The sequence below is a fragment of the Cherax quadricarinatus genome, chromosome 23 (assembly GCF_038502225.1).
Source record: "Cherax quadricarinatus isolate ZL_2023a chromosome 23, ASM3850222v1, whole genome shotgun sequence".
In the NCBI taxonomy this organism is placed as follows: Eukaryota; Metazoa; Arthropoda; class Malacostraca; order Decapoda; family Parastacidae; genus Cherax; species Cherax quadricarinatus.
The window spans coordinates 6,515,544-6,541,721 of record NC_091314.1 but is presented as its reverse complement, the minus strand read 5'-3'; the positions used below and the strand labels follow the sequence as shown (position 1 = coordinate 6,541,721).

At 37.7% G+C, this 26,178-nt stretch overlaps 1 protein-coding gene across 5 annotated transcripts in view; it reads right to left on the bottom strand.

Moving 5' to 3' along the window:
• The window catches only part of LOC128685760 (protein tramtrack, beta isoform), a 149,873-nt gene that overhangs the window by 5,621 nt on the left and 118,074 nt on the right, over positions 1-26,178 (bottom strand). For 2 of the 5 annotated variants that reach the window (XM_070087808.1, XM_070087807.1), the window contains exon 6: positions 21,206-24,537. The exons of 1 other annotated variant lie outside the window; for it this stretch is intronic. In XM_070087808.1, coding sequence (XP_069943909.1) covers positions 24,049-24,537 — 489 coding nt within the window. In that variant the 3' untranslated portion in view covers positions 21,206-24,048. Of the gene's footprint in view, positions 1-6,824; positions 14,654-21,205; positions 24,538-26,178 lie in introns of those variants that run through there. 2 more of the 5 variants (XM_053772388.2, XM_070087806.1) reach the window with 2 other exon arrangements.

Genomic DNA, 26,178 nt, shown 5'->3' with positions numbered 1-26,178 from the left:
TAACCTATACTCGGTTTAATAGACTGAAGTTTGTTACCGAGCATAGTAGACCAACGTTGTTGCCAACGGGTGTGAAGGTGGGAAGATATTGCAGCAAAATAGTCCGTAAATGGAATACCTCTATATGAAACTGGTAGGTCATGTACTGCTGACCGCGCAGCAGTGTCTGCCCGTTCATTGCCCTGTACGTCAACATGACCAGGGACCCAACAAAAAACAATATCTTTATGCTTGGTAAAGATGCGGCATAGCCAAAGTTGGATACTGAGGACTAAGGGGTGAGGTGTATCAAATTTCTGTATAGCCTGTAAAGCCCTAAGGGAGTCTGAGACAACCACAAACGATGACACAGGCATAGATGCAATACGGATAAGTGCTGCAAGGATGGCATACAATTCAGCAGTAAAAATACTAGCCAAAGATAGTAAATGCCCTCATACGACGCTGTCCAGAAGCACTGTTGCGAATCCTACGCCGTCAGAAGACTTAGAGCCATCTGTGTACACAGCAATGGCATGAGAATGAGAGTGGAAGTGGTCAAGAAAAAGAGAGCGAGAAGCGACCCTAGACAGTTGGGCTTTTGAGCAAGGGAGAGAGAAAGAACAGACTCGAACAGCTGGAACTTCCCAGGTGGGTAGGGAAAAGTGAGATGCTACATGAACATAGAAAGGTGGTAATTGAAGAGAAGTCAAGAGCGAATGAAGGCGAAGAGAGAAGGGACGGAGTAAACAGGGGCGGTGAACAAATAAAGAATGTCTACTAATATCAGTGACCATCTTATAAATGGAAGGATTGCAGAGATCATGAGAGCGTACATAGTAGCGAAGGCAATGGGCATCACGGCGATCGGATAAGGATGGAACGTTCGCTTCTGCATAGAGGCTCTCAACAGGGGAAGAGCAAAAAGCACCAAGGTATAAATGTAATCCTTGGTGATGAATGGGGTTAAGGCTAGAGAGAGTAGCAGGAGATGCTGCTGAATAGATCTGGTCACCATAATCAAGTTTCGATAAAATGAGGGTGGAATGTAGGCGAAGGAGGGTTCGACGATCAGCTCCCCATGAAAGATGAGCAAGGGTTTTAAGAAGGTTCAGCCGGCTGTGACAAGTTGCCTTCAGAGAGGTAATGTGAGGTTTCCAGGATAACCCACGGTCGAAGAGGAGGCCCAGAAACTTGACTGTATCATGTTCAGGGATACGGGAGCCATAGAGGTACAAAGGATGATCGGAGATGACAGAGCGTCTAGTGAAAGTAATTTGGTGGGTTTTAGTGCTGGAAAATTTAAACCCATGTGTGGTGGCCCAATTGGAAACACGGTCGACCGCATGCTGGAGAGAAACTGTAATGAGGTGACAGTCAGCGCCTGCACAGGCAATAGCGAAGTCATCAACATAGAGTGATGACCAAATATTTGATGGAAGACTAGAGGCCAAATCATTAATAGCAAGGAGAAAAAGTGTTGTGCTCAGAACACATCCCTGGGGGACACCTTCAGCTTGGATAAAGTCCGGGGAGAGCACATTATTAACCCGAACACGGAAATGTCTATCAGTTAAAAAGTTCTTAAGGAAGGTTATATAAGTGGCTTTGGCATGCTGCTCTTACCTGTATTTTTTTGTACCTCTGTATGTATGCTAAAATTACTAAATAAATAAAATAAATAAAAATAAAGGATGGTAGATTGCCTCGAAGGCCTAAGGAGTGGGCTTGGGCCAAAATATTATACCTCCAAGTTGTGTCATATGCCTTCTCAAGGTCAAAAAACATGGCAATAACTGAGATGTTATTCGCAAAGGCATTACGAACATACGTATCCAAGCGTAGTAAGGGGTCTATGGTAGAACGTCCCTTACGAAAGCCATAATGACGAATGGAGAGACTGTTGTGTGTCTAAATACCACACTAAACGTCTATTTACCAGGCGTTCCATCACTTTGCAAACTGCACTGGTAAGAGCAATGGGACGATAGTGGGAGGCTTCATGTCCCGTAGTGCCTGGTTTGTGGAAAGGGGAGATTTCCACAGCTGTGGAAGAACTTGTGACCAAATAAGATTGAAAAGGTGTAATAGGACTGCAAGGGCTGACTGATGTAAATGTTGTAACATACGAATATGAATGTCGTCGGGCCCAGCTGCCGATGATCGGCAAGCTGAGAGTGTTGCCTCCAGTTCTTGAAGTGTAAAAGGCACGTTATACTGTTCTTCTCTGAGAGAAGAAAAGTCCAAGGGTGCTAACTCTCTGGCGGACTTTGAGGAAAGAAATGAGGGGCATAGATGGAGCCCCTGAGAAATACGGACCAGATGATTGCCAATTTCATTGGCAACATCTAGTGGGTTTGCTATATCAACACCGGCAACCCACAGAACAGGAGCCGGGTCAGGAGAATATTTACCACTCAGTTTTCGTACTTTTCTCCAGACTGCACTCATAGAGGAAGCAGAGGTGATGGTGGAGACATGATCTCACCAGCAAGTGCCTTTAGCATCAAGGATGACACGGTGCGTGATCGCAAGCTTCTGCTTAAAATCAAGAAGTCTCTCCGTGGTTCTATTGTACCGGTACCTGCCCCATGCAGTGCGTTTCAAACGTACTGCACAAGCACAAGCAGGAGACCACCAAGGCACGCATTTCTGAGAATGCCTGCCCGAAGTTTGGGGTATAGAATGAGAAGCTGCGGTTAAAACGGAGGACGAGAAGAGGTGTAAAAGCTCATCAATGGAGGACGAAGAAGGAACCTCACTAAAAACAGTTAGTTGTGAGTAAAGGTTCCAATTTGCCTGATCAAATTGCCAGCGTGGAATACGAAGAGGTGGTGAATATGAAGGGGAAGTAAGAATGATTGGGAAATGATCGCTGTCATGTAAATCCGGGAGAACAGACCAGGTGAAGTCTAATGCGGCGGAGGAAGAGCAGACTGAGAGATCAATGCAAGAGAGAGTGTGAGTCCGAGGATCAAAATGGGTGTGAGTACCTGTATTTAAAACATGGAGGGGGTGGGTGGCAAGAAAAGCCTCTAACTGAATGCCACAGGAATCACAGTGAGACCCCCCAGAGGAAATGATGGGCATTAAAATCGCCAAGTAACAGAATCGGTGGTGGTAATGACGAAACAAGGAAGGCAATATCCGGAATAGATAATGCCCGAGAAGGAGAGAGATATAAAGAACAGAGCGTATACCACCTATGCAAGTGGATACGGGCTGCTGTGTAATGCAGTGAAGTACGAACAAATAGCTGATGGTACGGAATATCAGTGCGTAGAAGAAGGGCACTTTCATTAAAGGTCCCATCAGGAAAAGGATCTGAAGAATACAATAAATTATAGCCTGAGATGGGAGAGATAACAGCAGAGTGTAATTTTGGTTCCTGTAAGCAAACACCAACAGGGGAAAACTGGGAGAGTAACATCTGAAGCTCACCCCGATTACCCCTGAGGCCGCGTATATTCCACTGTAAATAGGCCATGATTGGCAATGATAAAGATACTTGAAATCCGCAGGTAAGGGTTCCTATGGACTAGAGGGGTTAGAAAAGTCCACATGCGGAGGCAGCGGAAAACGTTCAAGCAGCGAAGGAACGGTGCGTTGTGAAGAAAGGAGTTGTGCAGATGGAGGAGAGGAGAGAGAAGGAACAGAGGGTGGATCAGTGTCCATTGATGGTTTGGTCTCTGCAATATATTCAGAGATTGCTTCAAGTGTTTCGGAATTCAGAGACGTCGTATGGGAGACAATATTGGAGATGGTAGGGGGAGGATGAGTAAAGATTGGAACTGTAATGGACTGTACCAAGGTAGGGGGGGGGCAAAAGGGTGGAGGGAACTGGAGAAGAAGCTTGGAAGGGGACAGAAGAGGCAGAAACCTGGGAGGTGGCAGAAGAGGAAGAAACTTGGGAGGGAACAGGAGAGGTAGGTATAGTACGAGGAGGAGGATGAACCTCTACACTTGTAACAGAGCCAGTGAGAGGGGAAGAACCCGGTACAGAGACAGGGAAGGTAAAATGAGGAGGTGGAAGAAGGGAAGGAGGGGTTAAAGGACCTTTTTTTGACTTCTGAGAAGTAGAGGGACGCTTGGGGGAAGGTGTCGTACGAGGTCTCGTCGATACTGAGGCTTGTGAGGGAGAACACGAAGAAGCGAGAACAGGCTGAGGCGTTGAAGTAGGGACATCTGAGCCTAGGACAGCAAAAGAATTAGATACAGGAGTGACTATGGGAGAGGTTGCAGAAGATGGGACCCCAGAAGTGGGGGGACGTTTTGAAACACGGGAATAAGAAACACTGGGTAGTCTCCCTTGGAGGCGGAGATGAGAAACTGCCATGGCATAAGGGAGACCTTCTGCCTCTTTGAGGTAACGGATTTCCCACTCATTTAAGTAGACCTGGCAACAGCGAGAGTACGAAGGGTGAGCCTCATGACAATTAAGGCAAGAAGGAGGTCAATTGCAAGACGTATTAGAATGGTCATCGGCACCACAGACTGGGCATTCGGCTATGGATCTGCAATATTTCGCTGGATGGCCAAATCGCCAGCAATTTCTACACTGTTGCGGTGTAGGGATCACCTTTCGAACTTGTAACCGATGTCCTGCTACATAAACTGAGGATGGGAGTTCACGGCTGTCAAAAGTTAAACAAGCCACATTGCTAGGGTATCGTCTCCGCCCACGGGCAGGAAGAACATAAGTGTCTACCTTGAGGATTGGGAGATCTTGGAGTTCCAGCTGTTCAAGAATGTCATTGCCACATGTCTGGAAATTTTGTTGAACTATGGTATGGGGCAGAATGACGGTACCACTACAAGAATTGAGGGAATGATGTTTTTCAATAGTGACAGGAACAGTATCTATATGGGAAAGAAGAGAAAGATCATGAGCTTGGGTAGCATTCTGTACCGTGATGATGCGCGTACCGCTCTTAAGAGCATGAAAAGAAATATCTTTACCAACATGGCATAGGAGTGCCTTGCCAATACGTACTGTGGTTGGAAAGATAGACGGTAGAGAAAGTCAGTCGTAAAGTGAAGAATTCAGTCCATTGTGCAGTCTGAAACTGAGTGTGGAAACGGAGTGCAGGACATGTCGATCTTTTCTGAGAAGAACGAGAAGGTGGAGAAGTATCATCAGCAGGTAATTGTCGTTGGCGTTTAGGCGTGGGACCAGAGTTGGTCCGACGTGGAAAGGACCGGCGATTCAAAAATTGCCGCACCGTAGAGGGAGAGGCCGGAAGCATAGTCAAAGGAGAGCGGAGGTCAGATAAATCAAAGGAGTCAGTCGAGACCTCAGTACCTGAAGCGGGTGAGGAAACAGCACCGGCAAGAGGTACAGAGGCATGAGGAGTGTCCGAAGAGTGGTCCAAAGACGAGGCGGGGTCAGAACAGAGTGCGGTATCAAGAAGGGGCCCGGGGGTACCAGGTTCATGGATTGGGTTCTCCATGGTTAGGTTACTTCTTTCTTTTTGTTTTTAAGAAAAAAAAAGAAAGAAGAAAAGAAAATAAAAATAAAAAAAGAATAAAAAATGGGGGGGACCGGGGAGGGATAGTTCCTAGGAGGAATGAAAGGGCCAGAAATCTCCCTCCGTGCCCAAGAGGACCTCAGCACTGCAAGTAGCGTAGATGCACATCTGCCGAGCTACCTCGGTGGACAAAAGAGAGGGCGGCCGGATATCTGCCACAAAGCATACCTCCTTCGGCCACCACCCCCGGAATCCGAAAGGTGGCTTCCAGAGTTACACCTGTCGCCCGAAAGACACCCAAAGCCACTCTCCGGGATACCGGAGAGGGATCGGGACATCCCCAGGCGATACAGATTCCATGGCAAACTACGCCACCGCCGAGAACCTCAACGGAATGGGATGGACCCCAGTACCCTTTCCCCTACCTAGGAACTAGCGCGCCTGTGGGAAAAATCCCAAAGGCCAAAAAGAGGAAGGGCAAAAGGGAGGGGTGGGGAGGGGAAGGAGGAAAGGGAAAAGGGGAGGATGGGATAGGGAAGGGGGGATTGGGGGGTAATTAGGTTCGGTCTGAGGAAGGAGACCGACAGGTCTAATTCCTCAGACCAAGAGCCTCTTCACCACGCCAAGGAGCCCCCCTTGAAGAGGTTTGTGGGCGAGGGGTTTGGATTTCTAGCAAGTGTGTGTGAGCATGTTAGATAGGAGTGAATGGAGACTAATGTTTTTTGGGACCTGATGAGCTGTTCGAGTGTGAGCAGGGTAATATTTTGTGAAGGGATTCAGGGAAAGCAATTAACTTGACTTGAGTCCTGGAAGTGGGAAGTATAATGCCTGCACTTTGGATGAGGGGTTTGGGACATTGGCAGTTTGGAGGGACATCTAAACTGTCATATCTGAGCACCTCTGCAAAGAGGGTGAAAGTGTTGAATGATGATGATGAAAGTTTTTCCTTTTTGGGCCACCCTGCCTTGGTGGGAAACGGCCGTGTTAAAAAAAAAATAAACATATTTATTTATATACTTACATACATACATACACACCAAATATATATATATATATATATATATATATATATATATATATATATATATATATATATATATATATATATATATATATATATATATATATATATATAACAGATCAGGAACTATGGAAACCACTCAAACACAAACTTTTTCAGAACTGTTTTATTTTCATGGATAAAAAATAAGTTTTTAATTTTACATACCACACAAAATATCACACCTCTCAGTATTAAACAGAAGAAAGTTTTGCTAATACAATGACCTCCCAAGTGTCATTAAGGCAGCAACGACCTTAACACTATCATCAAGGATGCAGTGCTTTCAACCTCAAGCTAAAGGTTTAAGAAAGCTCTCCACATCAGTTTATATACAATATTATGATATTCATGGGAAACACTAAACCCAGAAGAGTTGTGTATCATCTGGGCATCAAGGCACAATACCCTTTGAAGGGTCAAATTATATACAGTACAGTTCTATGAGCTCTGACAAGGAAGCCGAGTGACTGGACCCGGCAGTGTTGCCAGGCCCAGCAACAGAGCTGGGCTCAGATATACACACTACAACATGGAGAGATACAGATAACCCTCACAGTGTACAGTCAGTCCTTACTTTATACATTCACATTATGAAAATTCACTCATACAAACTTTTATTACTGAGTGGATACCTTTGCTTGGTTCATCACCTGAGCATAAACTTGCTCGTCTAAAATCCACTTTAAACAATAACGCAAACAAACAATTGCTGCATTACCTAGCAAGTTTGCTGTATGCTCTACTTTAGTGTGCATCTTGTGAAAGATCTTGGCTGTTTTTTTTTAACAACTTTTTGGGGCTGGTAAGAGATAAAGTTCTACTAAAAGTGTTTTACTACTATACCAAAAATCTCAAGGAAACCTTTGACACTGGAATACAGACTTACATAAAACTTGATGGTGGTGGAATGTGAAATTATGGAATCTGCCAGACATTCAGTTGAATTGTATTAACTGTGATTATTGTTCTTAAAGATAAATCCAGAATTCTTGAGGAAGAAAAGAAAGCTCCATTTTTAGTGAACTGAAAATGTGATGAGTCTTATTGCTGAAATGGAAAACATTATCATTGTCTGGGTGCAAGATCACATTGCATGCCACATGCCCTTCAATCTAAGGAAGATTCGGGCCAAGGTTTTAAGTTTTATAAGTCATTTTTATATTGTTTGGGGATATAACCCCCACATTTATAACAGTGCACCTTTGAAAAACAGGGATTTGCCTTAAATTTTTTTTTTAATCTCATGAGGAACAGGTACAGTATTTGAAAATGTGAACTGCCTGTGCAGTTTATATAGCATATGTGAAGATCTTATACTACTTTCAACTGATAAAGGAGATCTGCTTTCTCCTTCCTTCGCTGAGAATCTGTAACTGATTTCAAGGGCTTTTCTACCTTACTGGTCCAGCCTTTGACCAAATGCCTTACCGGGTGCTTGTTCAACCAAGCTGTTGTTAGCAGCTTGTTGGTCACCAGTTATCACAACCCAGTTAATATCACATTTGGTAGAGCAGTGGTCCAGTTTACTTTTAAAGACTTCTACAATTGTTCTGGAAATATTTCTGATATCTGCCGGTAGCAGACTGAAGTCTTAGGACATGGGGATAAGCAAGTCTTGGTGCTAAGTACAGTTCAGTATTACTGAGCATAACTTTAAGAGTGATTGCTACATGCAGTCTGTCAACTGAGTGATAATTCTACAGTTAGTGCATGAGCCAGAAAAAATGACAGGTGAGAATATCATTTGTGAAATATTATGTGAAAATAATTCTGTTATATTGTATGTGTAGGATGAATGTGGATACTGCAGTTACATGAGTTATTTGAATTGTGATGTCTGTGCACTTCTGGCAAGACAGTTATTGAATGAATGATTGTGAATATATTTCTTTTTTGGGTTACCCTACCTTGGGGGAGACAACCAGTGTGTTTTAAAAAGAATAAATATCCATTAGTAATAGCTGTTGAATTACTGACAATATGGATAGGTACAAGGACACATGCAATTAAAGCAACATTTTATTATGGCAATGTTTCATTTTCCAGGAACTTGATCAGGCTACTGGAGAGCAAAATGTTGCCACAATAAAATTACCTAACAATAAAAACCCATATGGAAATTTCGGAATATAGTGTCCAGAGGCATTTTTCAATCTAAATCAAATCAGTATTTGTCTTACTCTTAGATATAGCATTATTAACATTATCATTTTATCTAGGAGGAAGTACTAAACCCACAGGGGTCAAGCAGTACTTGGAGGAATAGGAGGCAATCAGGTTCAGTCCAAGGAAGGGGAGGACAGGTTTAATTCCTTGCATCAAGAGCCCTTCACTGGCATCGAGGAACCTGTCTAAAAGGTCAGCTTAGTTTTTAAAAATAGCTAAACTGTAGAGACCTCCATGTAAATAAATAACTGAATAAAAATATAATTACTGACATATGTCTAATTATATGCATAGCTAAAGGAACAGATCAGTGATTGTGGTGTCTTGTCGTCAGTACAGGTTAACCTCATTTTATACAAACTCACTTTTATCAGATATCCCTTGTTTTCTGGTAATTCCGTATGTGAGATATACATTCGCTGTATGTGATCGGTGAGATCTGCAAAGCATACTGAAGATCCTTATTACTGGATACAGAATTAAGTGATGGCCCAATTGTATTTAGTACAGCTGCCATGGGCTCGAAGCGAATCTTTTGCATAAGGTAGCACTTATATTCAGTCTAGCATATTTATGTTACAAATCTCCAGTGGTTGTAACACTTAGTACCTCCTCTTGAATACCACCTACTGTTTCACCACTGCTGGGGTTGGACAAAATAATATGAACACTTGCTGATTGAACTGTCGAATGACTGAATAATCAATATGAATGTATTATGTGTGATAAATGTGTTATCTTCCAAGACAATAATGCACCAATTCACACCACTAGAGTTGTTCAAAATTGGCATGAAGAACATGAAAGTGAAGTCAAATATACTTGGATTGACCCACACAATCATCTGGATCTAAATATTATTAAGCATTTGTGGGGTCAACTGGAACAGGAAATCAGGAACAGATTTCCTCCACCTAAATTTTTGGAAGAGTTAGAACAGGTTTTGCTTAAGGAATAGCTCAAAATTTTCCTGGCTACTGTTCAAATGCTATATGAATCAATTCGTTGAAGAATTGGAGCCATTTTAGCTGTAAATGGAGGACCAGTTCCATAGTGAAAATAAAAAACATGTAACAAGGCATTCATATTATTTTGTCCAACCCCTATGTATCTTTTAGTATATTTTTAGCACTGTCATTTATTCCTGTTTACAATTATGGTGTCATCTCCCTGTTGATGGAGTTAAGAAATCTTCTTTATATTTTTGTATCCTTTTCTGGCCTTATAGTCTACGAAGTTGTCTCTTCTTTACGTATCAGATAATTAGGACATATTTACCATATTAAGCCATTTTATTTAACTAATAATATTTATCACTGGAATCCATTTTCTAACTAGTCCATAAACTTTCTCAATCTTGCCCACATGTTTCATAGCAACTGGTACAATACCTTCACGGTGTTTCTGTGCATTCATGCTTACCTAAATCTACTCTACCTCTTCACCACTCAGAGAGCAAGTATGAATTAGAGTTTAAAACATACTGACATATTGTATGTTATATTAAAATAATCAAATATTACATGTCTCATATCTTTAAACCTATAGCCAATAAGCATTTTTCAAGCTGATACTGTATTTGGATTCAGGACATGAAAATACATAAGAATTAACTAATCTCATTTAAGAAGCATACAAATTTTCAAAAATTGTTGACCAGTGTTAACTCTATTCTAGCTTACCCCTCTCCTAATATAATTGCTTATACAGTAGGGCCCTGCTTTACGGCATTCCGCTAATACGAACATTTCATATTATGACCAAAACTCGCTATACAGCTCCCCCCACCTGACTTTCTAATACGGTCACCATGCCTCACCCAGTTTGTTTAGATTCTCCATGAGCTCTGCTTCTCTCCATTATGTCTGGAAACTTTCCAAAATTTCAAATGTTTTAAAGTTATTTCATATTTTATATATACAGTGGAACCTTGGTATACAACCAGCTCCCTACTTGAACAAAGCTCAGCACTCGAAAAAACAAATACAACCTGCCAGAACTTCGCTGTAAACTATTTCGTGTTTCTTCGCATTTCTTGTTTTTTTTTGTTTTTTTTTGTATTATCTGTATAAATAAGTCACCATGGGGCCTACGAAGATTAGTGATAACAGCGAACCAAACAGAAAATTGGTTGGGAAGAACTTGTTCAATGTTCATATGCAGCGGCGCTCGAACAGCCTTCTGGAATGAATTAAGGTTGCATACCGAGGTTCCACTGTACTCTGACAGTTATACTGTATCAAAGTAAACTTACACACTGCTGGTGTCCAGGTACACGTTAAAATCACTAAGTGTGTCTTATATCTCAAGGACGCCATATTAACCCTTTCAGGGTCCGTGCCATAGATCTACGGCTTTATGTTGAAGGTCCAAACCGTAAATCTACGCCATGAGCTCAGCTCACTCTGATAAGCTGTGAGCGATAAATTTGGGCCTAGATATGAGAGAATACATCTATGTGGTATGTGTGCACCACATAAAACAAATCCTGCAGCACACAGTGCACAATGAGAGAGAAAAACTGAGACCATAATTTTCGATTAAAACAGCGATTTTGCAGTGTTTTTTCGAATGTTTTTTATAGTTGTATTTGTGATTTCTTGATTTCATTTGATAGAATGGAAGATATATTACAGAAATGGAGATGATTTTGATTGGTTTTAGTACTGGAAATGGCTTCAAACTGAGCTCAAAGTAGCAGAAATGTTAAATTTTTGCCGATGTTCAAGAGGAAACAAATGACCTCACACGTCTAATACACGCCAGCTGGTGGGTCTAATATGTGTTCACAAATGTGGTGATATTATTTATACAATTATTACAATATTGCATAACAGTAAATCTTCTATTTTTTGGTTTGAATAAAAATTCATTATGTGAATAAAAAATCAAAGTGGAATTCATTTGTAAAGCCTGAAAATGTAACTAATAAACAGAGAAAATGTTAGCTTAGTGCCAGGAATGCCTGCATTGTTTATTCTAGACCCTGTTTTGAAATTGGAATATTTTGAACTTTGCATTAAATTGGCCAAATTACCAATTTCCGATCACTTTATTTTGTAGTTGAAACAGTTGACTTGGTGATTTCTTGTTCTCAATCAATAGAACAGAATTAATACTAGTGAAATAGCTAAGAATTTGGTCAACTGAAATAATGTAATTGGCCTAAAATGGGAGTCAAAGTCGGCAAAATCGCCAATGTGTAAATATCGCTGACACATCAAAATTCGCAAGAGCATAATTTCGTCAATTTTCCATAAAATTTCGTACTTTTTGTTTTATTACCTTCAGAAAGAGATTCTCTACCATTTCATAAGAAAAAATAACAAAATAATTTTTTGAAAATTCTTGGACCCTGGTGCACACTTTGAAATTTGGCCTCTGAACCCTGAAAGGGTTAATAATGATAATAATAATACAGTGGAACCTCGGTTTTCATCATTAATTCATTCCAGAAACTCTGACGAAAACCGAATTTGACGAAAAGTGAAGCAATACATCTTATAGAGAATTACTATTCGTAGTTTTCCATACAGAAAACAATGAGAAATAAATATAAATGACTAATGAATTGGATAAATGAACATTTAACATCACTTTTACCTTTATTGAAGACTCTTGTTGGCATATGGAAGACAGCAAAGAGGGGAGAGGGAGCAGAGGTTATTTCTACCACCATCACTACCACCCTCTACCGACGAGAAACAAAGCCAGGCTGATTCGGAATGCATGGGATGCTTTGTGTGGGCGCGGAAGGACATGTTCGGGTGGACCACTGTCAACTCGACAAAAACCGAGGTGATAAACAAAAACTGGGACAAAATTTTGATGAAAAAGTTGTCAAAAAATGAATTTGACAAAAACCAGGGCAAAGGAAAAGCAAAGTTCCACTGTAATACTCAATCACTCTGAGGTGCATTAAATGTTGTATATTATGTTAATATACACATTTTCATTAATCCATCTATGATATTTTTTTCAAAAATATATAACAAACACAATACGTACCATATAAACATGATAAATTCACCCCACAGTAGAATAACGTAACATAAATATGAGATGTTTTTCTAGTAGTCTTGTCAGAGTGTTGGAAGAAATTACATTTTCTCTAGCTCAACGCCAAAGAAAAAATGTACACAATAGTATTACTGTGGGGTGACTGTATAAAATTATTCTTTTCGTATGCCTTCACTCAGAGTGTCATTTCTTCTAAAAATGGTGTTACACGAGAATGAGAGTGTTGCTCTTTATTTATTCTACTGTACCAATGTGGAGACAACTTGTACACAATGTAAAGTTTTTTTTTTTTTTTTTTTTTTTCAACAAGTCGGCCGTCTCCCACCGAGGCAGGGTGACCCAAAAAAGAAAGAAAATCCCCAAAAAGAAAATACTTTCATCATCATTCAACACTTTCACCACACTCGCACATTATCACTGTTTTTGCAGAGGTGCTCAGAATACAACAGTCTAGAAGCATACACATATAAAGATACACAACATATCCCTCCAAACTGCCAATATCCCAAACCCCTCCTTTAAAGTGCAGGCATTGTACTTCCCATTTCCAGGACTCAAGTCCGACTATATGAAAATAACCGGTTTCCCTGAATAATACAAACGTGTGTGAACCAAAACCAGACGCGTTCGTCTGTTTGTTTACATACTCCACATCTCTGTCCTCTCATTTACTCATTCTCTCTCTCTCTCTTGTTTATTCATTTTATCTCATTTACTCACCTCTCACCCTACATTAAGACTACAGATATTTTAAGGTACGTAATGAGTGTACAATATTTCTATTGCTAACTTAATATATGTTGGTGTAAACTTGTTATCTAGCATTTATATGCATTTATAAGTGAAAAAACAAGGGCATTCCACTTTATGGCGATTTCCGCTTTACGGTGGTAGCCTGGAACCTAATCTGCCGTATAACTGGGGCCCTACTGTATCTTACCCTAATTTTTTTTTTTCAACAAGTTGGCCGTCTCCCACTGATGATATTCTCCTTGTACCCCATCTACTACTTACTCTCACTGTAGCCACCACTAAATAACGAACTTATACTATAACTGTTGGCCCTCTAGAAACATGCACATCCAGATATCTACCCATCATAAAAGTTATGACCAATTAACAATTGCATTCTTTTTCTTTATTACACCCTGTATTAAATATAAACTAATATGTGTTGTTTATAACAATTATGGTACCATCTTTTGCTTTATTTCCTCTGTATCTGTACACTTAACAAAAGAAAATAAAATGAGAATCAGTGAGAAAGGCCATGCACTAAGGTGTTGAGGGAACGACATCACATGTACTAAAAGAAGTAAAGAATATTATGAAAAGCATAGATAGATAGTGTCATACACAAAACAGTGTGACATAAATATCTGCAAAACCTATCAGCATGATTAGGTCATGTAACTGTATAATTATCTTGCAGGAAATACCTTAATAAATTATTCCTTAGATATCAATATCACTTTCAGAGTTCCATCAAAATAAAAATAATCAATTTATATCAAAAAAGAAAATGTTCACTTATAAAAGGAAAACTTATTGAACCTTTCTCAAACAATGAAGTCTAATTTTCTCCTTGAGCATACAACTGCTGGCCAAATTCATTTTCATAATTATTTTTACTGGATGGCTTTAATTTTGGGGCCTTCGGGCAAATATGTTTCTTGAGATTGGCTTGTCGAGTAGTTAAAAACGAACAATAAGGACAAGAATATGGTGCAGAGGTGTGAGTTTTCAAATGCCGCAGGAGGTGGCTATTCTTGGCTGTCCGATGTGGGCAATGGGGGCAAGAAAATGGCTTCTCCCCTGTGTGGGTTCGTATATGCTCCTTCATGTGGTCTTTCTTGAGTGTGACATACTTGCAGTAGGGGCAATGATGCAGATCCTTATTTGAGATAATGATTTTTGTTCCCTCATATGTTACTTGACTCTCCCTTTCTGCATCTTCCTGGAAAAAAAATGATCATTTATTGAACACTGTACTGTATTCTCCAAGAAAGGCCACATTTCTTGCAAAGTGCCTTTGAAATTACACTTTCACTACAGCCAATGCAAATTGTCTAAGATTTTGTAGTTGTTAACTCGCACATGTGTCTTCGTGAGGTATGTAAATACAACCCTTCAAAGTTTCTCACATTTCTTTTAGCCTTTTCATTTCTCTAAGGTCTTTAATACTACTATTGTAATTTAAGTATGTATGTACAGTAATGTATATATTTCACAATTTCATATGAGTTTTTCAGTAAACCTATTTTAAACAATGAATTGATTTATTAACAATAAATACTAGTTATAAAACGTCAATTTCATACATCATATATATACGTACGTATATGTATGTGTGTGTGTGTGTGTGTCTGTCTTAATTGACTTTAAACTACAAAAAAAAAAATATTACTACAGTTTTGCATATTCAAAATACAAAATATTTTCCTTAAGGTTTCTTCCAATTTTTATTCTTCATTCATTTAAATTTTCTTTACTATTATTGCATTACATCAATTACCACTTTATGAATATTTTATTACTTTGTTTTTATATAAAAAAGTACCATATGAAGTTAAAAGTTTACTAATATTAACCCTTAAACGGTCCAAACAGATCGACGTTCAAATTCATAGTGCTACAAAAGTAGATGTACTTATTTTTACATATTTTTAAATATAACAAAAAAAAAAAATGTAGATAAAAGTTTTTTTACATGTTTTCAAATGTAAAACAAAAAAAAAAAGATCTACATTTTTTACATACTTTCAGATGTTGAAAAAACGTATATATACGTTTGGACCATTTAAGGGTTAAATGAAAAAATAAAGTTCAGCAAACAATAAATGATGCTTATATTAATTATAAAAAGTTTAACAAACAATTCTTATATTATTTAAAATACTTCAACAAATAATAAACAATATGCACCATTACATTCACACAAAAATGTTGTGGTTACTAAAATACATTAAGTGGAATTTTGCCTTCTTGATATACATACAGTGGCACCTTGACTAATGAGTGCCCCAACTTATGAGTTTTCTGAGTTACGAGCTGTCGCCTGGTTGATTTTTTGCTTTGAGTTGTGAGTCAGAATCCGAGTTACGAGCAAAAAAAAACATATTTACTGAAAATGACATTTGGCAAGAACCCTGGCCTAAATGGCACAACAAAAGGTGGTTTTGGGACTTGGTACTTATAAAACAATGCTAGTTCGATGTTCTCCCTGAAGGAAATCCTGTAATTATCTTTAGTTATTCTACAAAAAATAAAGTTGGTAAGTTTTTGACAATTGCAAAATATCTTGCCCTTTACTCCCACACAAATCCCAAAATTGTTGTAGAGCAATCATTTTTTACGTTTCCTGTCATTATTATTGCATTTACTTCAATAATAAATGGTGGGGTTCGTGAAATAAGTCAATAACTTACTTTCAAGATATTCATATACTATATCACTGCACTAGTGATCTAGTGCAGTTAGCCTCTCAAAAACTTACCCAGGACCAAAGAACACGTCATAGGAAAGAGCAGTAATAATTCTATATGCTCAGACTGGTCCTGGACACTCGCTATATTATGGTCTATTTTATTCATTCTAGAGTATATATCATGTTTTTAAGTTACTTATAGATCAATTCTGATAGATAAATCAGCCGTAGAGTTCATATTAGCGTTATATTGAAGTATTTTTCTCCTGCCCCTGGGGTGGTTTTTTTGGTGGCTGGAACGGATTAATGGCATTTCATTTAATTTCAATGAGGAAAATTGATTTTATATACGAGCAAATTGAATTATGAGCTTGGACACGAAACAAATTAAACTCATAAGTCATGGTACCACTGGACTTCTGTCAGATATAAATACTAGTGGCAAGATATATACTGTATAAATTATAGATTTAGTGCATAGTCGTTTTTCTGGCCATCTTTCATCTAGAACCATCTTCAACCACTTGTTTTCTGGTCTGAATTTCCCTACACAATTATCCACTCACTGGAGGTATGCAAGAATACTGTAAAAAAAAAAAATCCAGGTCTGCAATAGCAAATAAAGAATAAAGCATTCATTATTAACATTCAAAAATAAAATTTGTTATTTATCTGAAAAATGATCACTTTTGCTTTTGAATTACAGCCTCTCCTCACTTAACGACAGAGTTCTGTTCCTAAGACCACATCGATAAACAAATTCGTCGCTAAGTGAGGAGCATACTATAATGGTAGTCAGTTTGTGTCAACCATCTTTGATATTTATAACATTTCTATTGTATATTTAAATATTTATACAGTAGTATACTGTATATTGTAATAAACAGAATAGAAGAAATCAGCTCTAATATACATTATTTAGGTATGCAAACTGGTCAGAGAGCTCATCATAAGTCCGAGTTGTCGGTAAACGAGTATACATCGCTAAGTGAGAAGAGGCTGTATTCGTGTTTCACACACAGCCGTTTCCAGTCAAAGGTTTTCATGTCAATATTTCTTTTTACCACGTTGGCTCTCTCCCACCAGGTTAAGTCTGTAGACATCACAATTTAATAGCTCTCTGAACTATGATTGTTCCACCTCTCCTTCGATATTTTATGACAAATTTCATATATTTACCTTAAAACAGATGCCTGGGTAAGTCTCTAAGTGCTAAGACAGTGATGGTGTCAATGAAATTATAATCAAGGAAAGCACTAAACCTGTATGGGCAATACATTATTATTACAGTATTATAATCAAGAGGATGATCTAAATTCATAGGCATCAAAACAACTATTATTATAATTACAGTGGACCCCTGGTTCGCGATGCTATCGGTATCCGATAAATCCGGTAACCAATGCATTATATCGCAGAAAATTTGCCTCACTTCCCGATACAAAACCCGGTATGCGATGTGGTTCGTACGAGACGTGTCCATGTGTGGCCTGAACTGCCCCATGTGTGCCAGTGTTTACAAGCCAGCCAGTGTGCACGCATCTAAGGATACATTCGGTACATTCCATATTATCCATATTATCACTGTTTTTGGTGCCTGTTTTTGCAAAATAAGTCACCATGGGCCCCAAGAAAGCTCCCAGTCCCAACCCTTTGAGACCAAGGGTGCTAATGACTGTTGAAATGAAGAAAGAGATAACTGCAAAGTACGAAAGTGGAGTGTGTGTGTCGGAGCTGGTCAGGTTGTATAGTAAACCCCAATCAACCATCTCTACTATAGTGAGCAAGAAAACGGCAATCAAGGAAGCTGTTCTTGCAAAAGGTGCAACTGTGATTACGAAACAGTGACCGCAAGTGTTAGAAAATGCTGAGAGACTGTTATTGGTGTGGATAAATGAAAAACAGATAGCAGGAGATAGCATCTCTCAAGCAGTCATTTGTGAAAAGGCTAGGCAGTTGCATGACTATTTGGTAAAAAAATTGCCTGCAACTAGTGGTGATGTGAGTGAATTTAAGGCCAGCAAAGGTTGGTTTGAAAGATTTAAGAATCGTAGTGGCATACATAGTGTGATTAGGCATGGTGAGGCTGCCAGTTATGTTGTGCGACAGAAGTCCAGTGACTCTCAAGCTGGTCCTAGTGGCATTAAAAGAAGAAGGGAAGTAACCCCGGAAAAGGACTTGCTACCTCAAGTCCTAATGGAGGGGGATTCCCCTTCTAAATGCTAACACCATCCACACTCTCCCCTCCTCCCATCCCATCAATCATCACCAGATCTTCATTAAAGGTAAGTGTCAATTATTCTTTCGTTATTTATTGTTATTGTTGTTACTGTAATTACTATTCTATTGCATTAAACTTAATATTTCATGTGGTAAAAGTTTTTTTTTTCATACTTTTGGGTGTCTTGCACGGATTAATTTGATTTCCATTATTTCTTATGGGGAAAATTGATTTGCCTTCCGATATTTTTGGTTTACGATGAGGTCTCAGGAACGGATTAGTATCGCGAACCGGGGGTCCACTGTATTTCATACAGGGGGATCATATAGCACTTGGAGAATGGGGAGTAATCAGTTTTGATCTAAGGAGAGAGAGATCAGGTTCAGTTTCTTTGATCAAGAGCCCCATAGAAGCATCAAGGAATCTCCCTCAAAAATAGGTAGCACACAGCAAAAGGAAACAAGGAGACATACCTGTGATCTATTTTGACAGTTCTCTTACCCTTACAGCCTGATCTGGGACCAAAGAACAGTACTAGTCAGCTTTGGTCCAAGGAAGGGGAAGTAGCTCCTATTCCTTGGATCAAGAGCTCTCCACCAGCATCAAAGCACCCACTCTTGAAGGTTAACCCTTTGACTGTTTACGTTGTATATATACGTCTTACACGCTGCTGTTTCTGACGTATTTATACGCGTAAATTCTAGCGGCTTCAAATCGAGCAGGAGAAAGCTGGTAGGCCCACACATGAGAGAATGGGTCTGTGTGGTCAGTGTGCACCACATAAAAAAAATCCTGCAGCACGCAATGCATAATGAGAAAAAAAAATCTGACCGTTTTTTTGGATTAAAACGGCGACTTTGAGGTGTATTTTCGTATAGTATTTATCGGTGTATTCTCGTTTTCATGGTCTTAGGTGATAAAATGGAAAACATATTACAGAAATAGAGATGATTTTCATTACTTTCACGATGAAAACGATCTTGAAATTGAGTTCAAAGTAGCAGAAATGTTCGATTTTTACCAATGTTCAGGAGTAAGCAAATTACACCACACCTCCAATACACGTCAACTGGGGAGTCTAATATTCTTTCACTAGTGCACTGATATTATTTATACCATTTTTACAATAATGCATTAGTCTGCATAACAGTAAATTTTGTATTTTTTTGTATGAATAAAAAAATCAAAATAGAAAGCAATAGCAATATAAGAGGGGCCTAGAGACGTGACTAATGAACAGAGGATATGTTATTTTAGTGCCAAGAATGTCTACATTGTTTATTCTGGACCCTATTTTGAAATTGGCATCTATTTTAGTTTGCATGAAATTGGCCAAATTGCCAATTTCTCACCACTTTACTGGGTAGTTCAAATTGGTAAATGGGCGGTTTCTTGTACTCAACTGATAGACAAAATAGAGTTCTAAAGAAATAGCTATGAGTTTGGTCAACTGGAACAACGGAATTGGCCAAATACAGGGCTCAAAGTCGGCGAAACTGCCGATGTGTACATGTCACCGAGACCACTAACTTCACAGGAGCGTAATTCCGTGAGTTTTCGACCAACTTTCATACTTTTGGTGTCATTACCATCAGGAAAAGATTCTCTATCATTTCATAAGAAATTTTTTTTTTTTTTTCAAAAACTTTTATGACATAGAATGACAGTTTCAGAAAGGGGCTTGCAACAGTCAAAGGGTTAAGATTCAACAAGTGCAGCTCAACTAAGTGAATTATTGTATAATCATTAAATACATTCATTTTCAGGGCCTCTAAGAGAAATTTTGCAAGGCAGAGCAAGACTGCTTTGGGGCCTCTGGGGGTTGGCTGAGGCCCTCAGTCTAAGTGAATTTTACATAATTATTTTTCTAAATAAACTAAAAATAGTTGAAATTACCAAAAAATTACCCGAAAAAATAAAAATAAAACATCTGGCTATGGGGCCCCTTCGGAGATTCACAGCTGGGCCCCCAGACCAATGTACCAGTTGAACCCCCTCTCCCCCCTCATAGGTCCTAATCATTTTCTTAATCGATACCACATAGTACTGTATGTTTATATTATGTATGTGTGGTGGATTCATATTTTTTCTGCTACAGATTGGTCAAGTAATGTGGATGTTTGGAGTAAATGAAGTGGATACTATTCATAGCAATGTTTCACTCACACAGGCTTCATCAACACTGACTTAATAAAGCACCTGGGATAAACATTGATAAAGTTATCAACTACCTCTTAGAGTATCATTTACTTCATCTTGTTGGCATATACATACCATTCCAGTTCCAAATGTGCATTTTTGCTCTGTAAGTTTCTGGAGGATTGAATTTTTTTTCTGAAATGCAATATTTTTGTTACATTTGTGTGGTGTAAAAGTTTAGGGTTAATTTGGTACAAATTATTCAAGAAATCAACATTTCTTGGAGAGATGAAAAAAAGTACGGGTATATATAATTTTTTAAATTTTCCCTCACTCTTTTAATAATTGCATTAATGGTACATTTTTTATGTGTGTAGATATTTTACTACTGAGTGCTGTTCTCAGTACTTTTGTTAAAAAGCAAATTAATGCAGTGCTTAAAGTTGTATTTTCAGAGTCGTACTTAATGTATTTGATTTTTTAAGTGACTTAGGTACAAAAATATGCACATGTTCAACTGATCTTCCATTTTTTTTTCTTACCAAAACACCCTTTAAGATTATAAAAGAATTTTCCTTATAACGACTAAGGGAAACTACTGAATGTTGGTATTCTACAATACATTGGAGCTCTCAAATAATAGTGAGAAACTAAAATGAACTACACACAACACTGCATGTTATGACACTGTTCTTGAACAAATTTATTTGGCTGCATTTAGTAACAAGAAAAACACCTCTTTTTATCCATATTTATTTATATAAAAAATGTACACAATAGGAGTGAAATATTTCCAATTTTACTAGCAAGCACTATAATATACAGTACACAGGTTAATAGCTTTTAAAAGATATCCAAAACTAAATCTTACAATTTTTTGCAGTATTTCCAAATGCAGAATATGTTTGTATGTTGTAGGAAAAAAAGCAAAAATATACACACTTGCACAAACCAATCTGTGCACATTTCCATATTTTTGAAAACTAATTCATGCACTTCAGTTTATAACATTTAACCTTTATCCAGTTTATAGCATATACTCCAGGTTCATTTTCTGAAGTTATATACAGTACTAAAAAACTTTTCAGTGGTATTTTGTAATACCAATCTGTTTTATACTTTGTAAACTCGTCAAAACTGGTAGACTCAAGACCATCAACCAATTTTGTATGTAAAACATTAATAAATATATATACTTTATATTGTACTTTTAAAATGCAAAAGCTAAATGACAAGGAATAAAATTATGTGCCAAGTTGCAACAGTACAGTCGTCCCTACAAATTTATGGGAGTTAGGTTCCTAGAGATGACATGAAAATCGAAATGACATGGAATACAAAATTAAGTTTCAGATTCTGGTTCATTCGTGTTTCAAAGCCAGATCTCTTTAATATATAACTTTAATATTGTTACTATTGACATTCTAAAGAAATAATAGCCGTAATAGAAATTAAAACATGGGAAAGTCAAAAAGCCAGAAAAGCATTGGATAACTGAATCTATTTATTACCATCAATGAAAACACTGGATAACTGAAACGTAAATAAGGAAGCACACAAATTTATAGGAATGACTGTATACTGTATATGGCTTGGGTGACAGGTTTTCCAGTGAATCTGCACATATTCAGTAATTCTTGGAATTGCTGGCATTTGAGAATTCCAGTTATAAAAGTTTACCATATATGTATGCAGTGCAAAGGTCAAAGCTCAGTGTTTTAAATGTATTTTCACTCCATTTTCAACATGAAAATTCTGAATGCATGCTTAAGATTTGTGTACTACACACTGGTAAAATGATCTTGCAAGCTGAAGACAGAACTGTGATCACCACTTATTGACATCTTGATGCACACAAAATACTAAGTATGAAAATACTGTACATCAATGTGGTTTACTGCAAGAGGTATACTCCAAGGATGACTTCCAATGGCATACTGCTGACAATAGTAAAGAAAACACACATTATAGAACAAGCTTTTACTGGAACACTGTTTTGCTCTGTGCAAAGCTTTTTCAAATATTGACTTCAGAAAGCTCTACACAGATCAAATGTTGTTCCAATAAAAAGCTTCTCTGCCACATGTTTGTTCTTCGTAAGGGATGAAGTAAACATTAAGAATCAGACAGAAAAAATACAAAAAAAGGGGCATCAATAATGAGCAGAGAAACAAGCAATGTGAATTTTCAGCATCTGACACAAATTACTGTATCGTGCTAAATAATCTAGTGAAAGTGCATTCAAAGTAAAATATGAATGTTCACCTGAAGAAACACACTTATTACTATTTAACTTTACATGTGCTCAACATTTTGTTGCATATTTTGAAAGGTAAAGACAATGGCCTATTATGAAGTTTGCTCCAATCAATATCCAGATGTAAATTATAGTACTGTACTGTATACTGTTTCCTTTTCATCATTTCTATATTTGCAAATTCCCAGTTTTGAGGTCACAGCAAATAGGACAAAACTGGGTGCAAACTTTTATGTACATTCAGCATGCTCTTATCTTTACTCTCCTGTGTGCTTCTTAATAGTATTTCTTAATTCTGTAGTATTTCCTTTCCAACCTAAGAGGCCTGGTATGAGACTGGGCTGTGGGGAAGGTAATCCCCAGAACCACTAATAGATAACAGACAGTAGCTGAGACTGAAAATATTGTATATTTAAAATACAATACAAATCAACCAAAATGAACATAAACCTAAACCTGCTTAAGCATGGATGCTGCTGACATACCAATGACAATATTAATGGTTTATCAGCAGCATTTACCTCTAGAATGTAAAACTAATTACTGTACTGTAACTTCTTTGTATGACTCGTAAGAAATAAAAATTATATTTACTACTATTATTTAATTAGTATATAACAATAGAGTGTCTTTCTTCCTCCATACCATTTACCACTATGGATTGTAAGATACTGTACATGACTCATGAAATAATATGACAGAATCCTATACATGTTTTAGACAACAAGCTAGTACTGTACTGAAATAAGGTAACACCCAGCCTCAAGTGTTGTATACATTTATAAACTGTTCATTTTAATATAAATGTTATTTAAAAGTGATATTAAAATTTAACAATGGTTACATGCATATTATAAAAGATACCCCAGTGTGATAGAGTACTGGATGTAAAAAACTATTTATCCATAGGATATTAATGAGTTATGATTTGCAGTTAGTTGGTTTATTTGGTTTAACACCTCTCAACTATGCAATGGTCATTAAGGCTGCATATCAAGTGTTGCCACCTGTCATGGGTATCTTAATACGTGAGACAAAGATTATGTTGCAATCTTGGTATATTATATACACTGAGACACACACCACTTGGTGTATATCCAACTGATTTGCAGTCTTTTAGGGGTTGCAGAACTGCATAAACCTGTATCAATATGAGTCTTTACCATACAGTGCTGTATATAATTTGGGAATAGAGTACAGTATGCTGCTTTCCATAAAAGAATATTCTAATCAACACTATATCCTGTACATTTATTATCTATCAGTAGAGACTATCTAAATATAGGCACTGAGAAACGAGGTCAATAACTACTGAGTATGAGTTCGTATGTGAATATTCAGCAAGGATCGACGAGAAAAACTAAGCTGGCAATATGGACAGGAATGTGATTCATGACTATGGGTGCGTAGGTGTCGCATTAAAGCACCTTTACCACTGCATGGATACTGACACTGGGGGCAAGTAAATGGCTTTCCAACTGTGTGTGTGAAAAGATGATTCTTAAGATTGACTTTTCGAGAAGTACGGAAAGGACAGTGTGTACAGGCAAATGGCTTTTCACCAGTGTGGGTCTGCACATGTCTATGTAAATCACTGTTCTTTGCTGTGCGAAAAGGGCAATGTGGACAGGAAAATGGTTTTTCTCCAGTATGAGTGCGTATATGTTCTTTCATATGGTCTTTCCTAGCAGTGGAATATGTACAGCAAGGACACTGGTGCATCTCCCGGGTAGGGCCACTGCGTTCTGCACTCCCAGCTCCTTCACTAGTCCGCTGACTGTCACTGTGCACTCCTACCTGTTGAAGAGGCTCAAATTATTCATAGAAATATATTACTTTAAGTTAATAGATAACTGATAAGTTTAATACAGTAAGTGAGCATTAGATGTACAGTACAAATAAATTTCTGTAGTCTCACTATTTTTTCATTAAGAGTTACTATGTTGAAATAGTGAAAACTACAGTAATACGTATAGGAAGAAAGATAATAATAATATATGAATCTTCAAAAAACTGGCCTTTTTTTTTTTTTCAAAAACAAGAGGAAATTTCATTGTCAAGAAAAAGTCAAGAGTTTAAGACATTTTCATAACTTAAATTCAAACTTTTTATTTTTTCAGAAAATTCCAGATTTTAAATTTAAGATCATTTTGAATTCAGAATGTCAGAGAGGATCTTTTTGTTCCAGACTTAACAGTCTTTCTGCATTAAAATTTTAAATTTTCTTATTCAGAAAATTACAAATCTTGATGATTATTTCCAAATTCAGACATTTATTTTCTGAATTTGGGAGACTTCTGAGCAACAGGTCTGAACAAGAGATAAATTATTATAAATAAAAGTGTTTATATATGTAGTACTATGCATACTACATATATTGTGCATACAATAGTACAGTAATGAACTGCATTTGTAAGCTTCAATACATTCACTTGACAGACAACACAAATAATCTGCCCACAGACTGAAACTAATGATGTTTTGGTCTGATTTGGACCATTAACTAATAAGTTTCAGTCTCCTATGTGCAGGTTTTTTGTGTATTGTTCCAGTCATGGTATTGTGCCTTTTTATTCTTTACCTGACACAGTCACTACCTCCACTGATACAGGAGGGCCCTTCTTTATGGCATCTTGCTACTGCAGCTGTTTTCTACTCTACCCATTCTTCATTTATTCAGACTAAATACAGTAAATATATTCACCACTCACTAACAACTAGGGATGAAAATATTTTAAGGTAATGTGTGTACCGTATATGCATTTTTTTTAGGCCTAGCTCTATTGCTCACTTAATGTATGATAGTAGAAACATGTTAATGCATTTAAAAGTGAAAAAAAAAGGCTATGTTTCACTTTGCAGCAAAGTAATTTTTGCTTTACAGCAGTAGGCTGGATCTGACTAGCTTATGCTACTGGGTCAGATGCAGTGCTCCTCCCTTAAGTGAATGTGACTGACCTGACTAGGTTAAGGGGGGGGGGGATGAACGCTCTGCAAGACTATCTATAAAAAAAAATCTAAAAATTTTGAAAAAAAAAAAAAAAAAGTTTTCTTACCAAAAAATACTGCATAATTCTGGCATCATTCTGATGTAATCAGCTTGTTTCTAGCACATTTCTAAGAATCTTTTTCAATTTTTTTTTTGTTGCTGAGGTCATCAAGATGACAGGATGCCAGTTCGTTTTTTTTACTCCAAAAATTACGATTTTTATGATTGTTTCTATCCAAATATACTTGTTGGCATCTTCTGAGTCGACTAGTGATCACTGTGCACACCACTAGTACCTCGGTGACTTATGAGTCGCCGATGAGAGTAGAGCTATGATGGTCGGTGAGAGGTGGCGCGCGGCCACCATAGAGTTTCATGCAAAACATATATGTGAATAACTCAGGAATAAGTTATTGATGCTATTTTCCTTCTCCTGCGAAGAGTTTTTA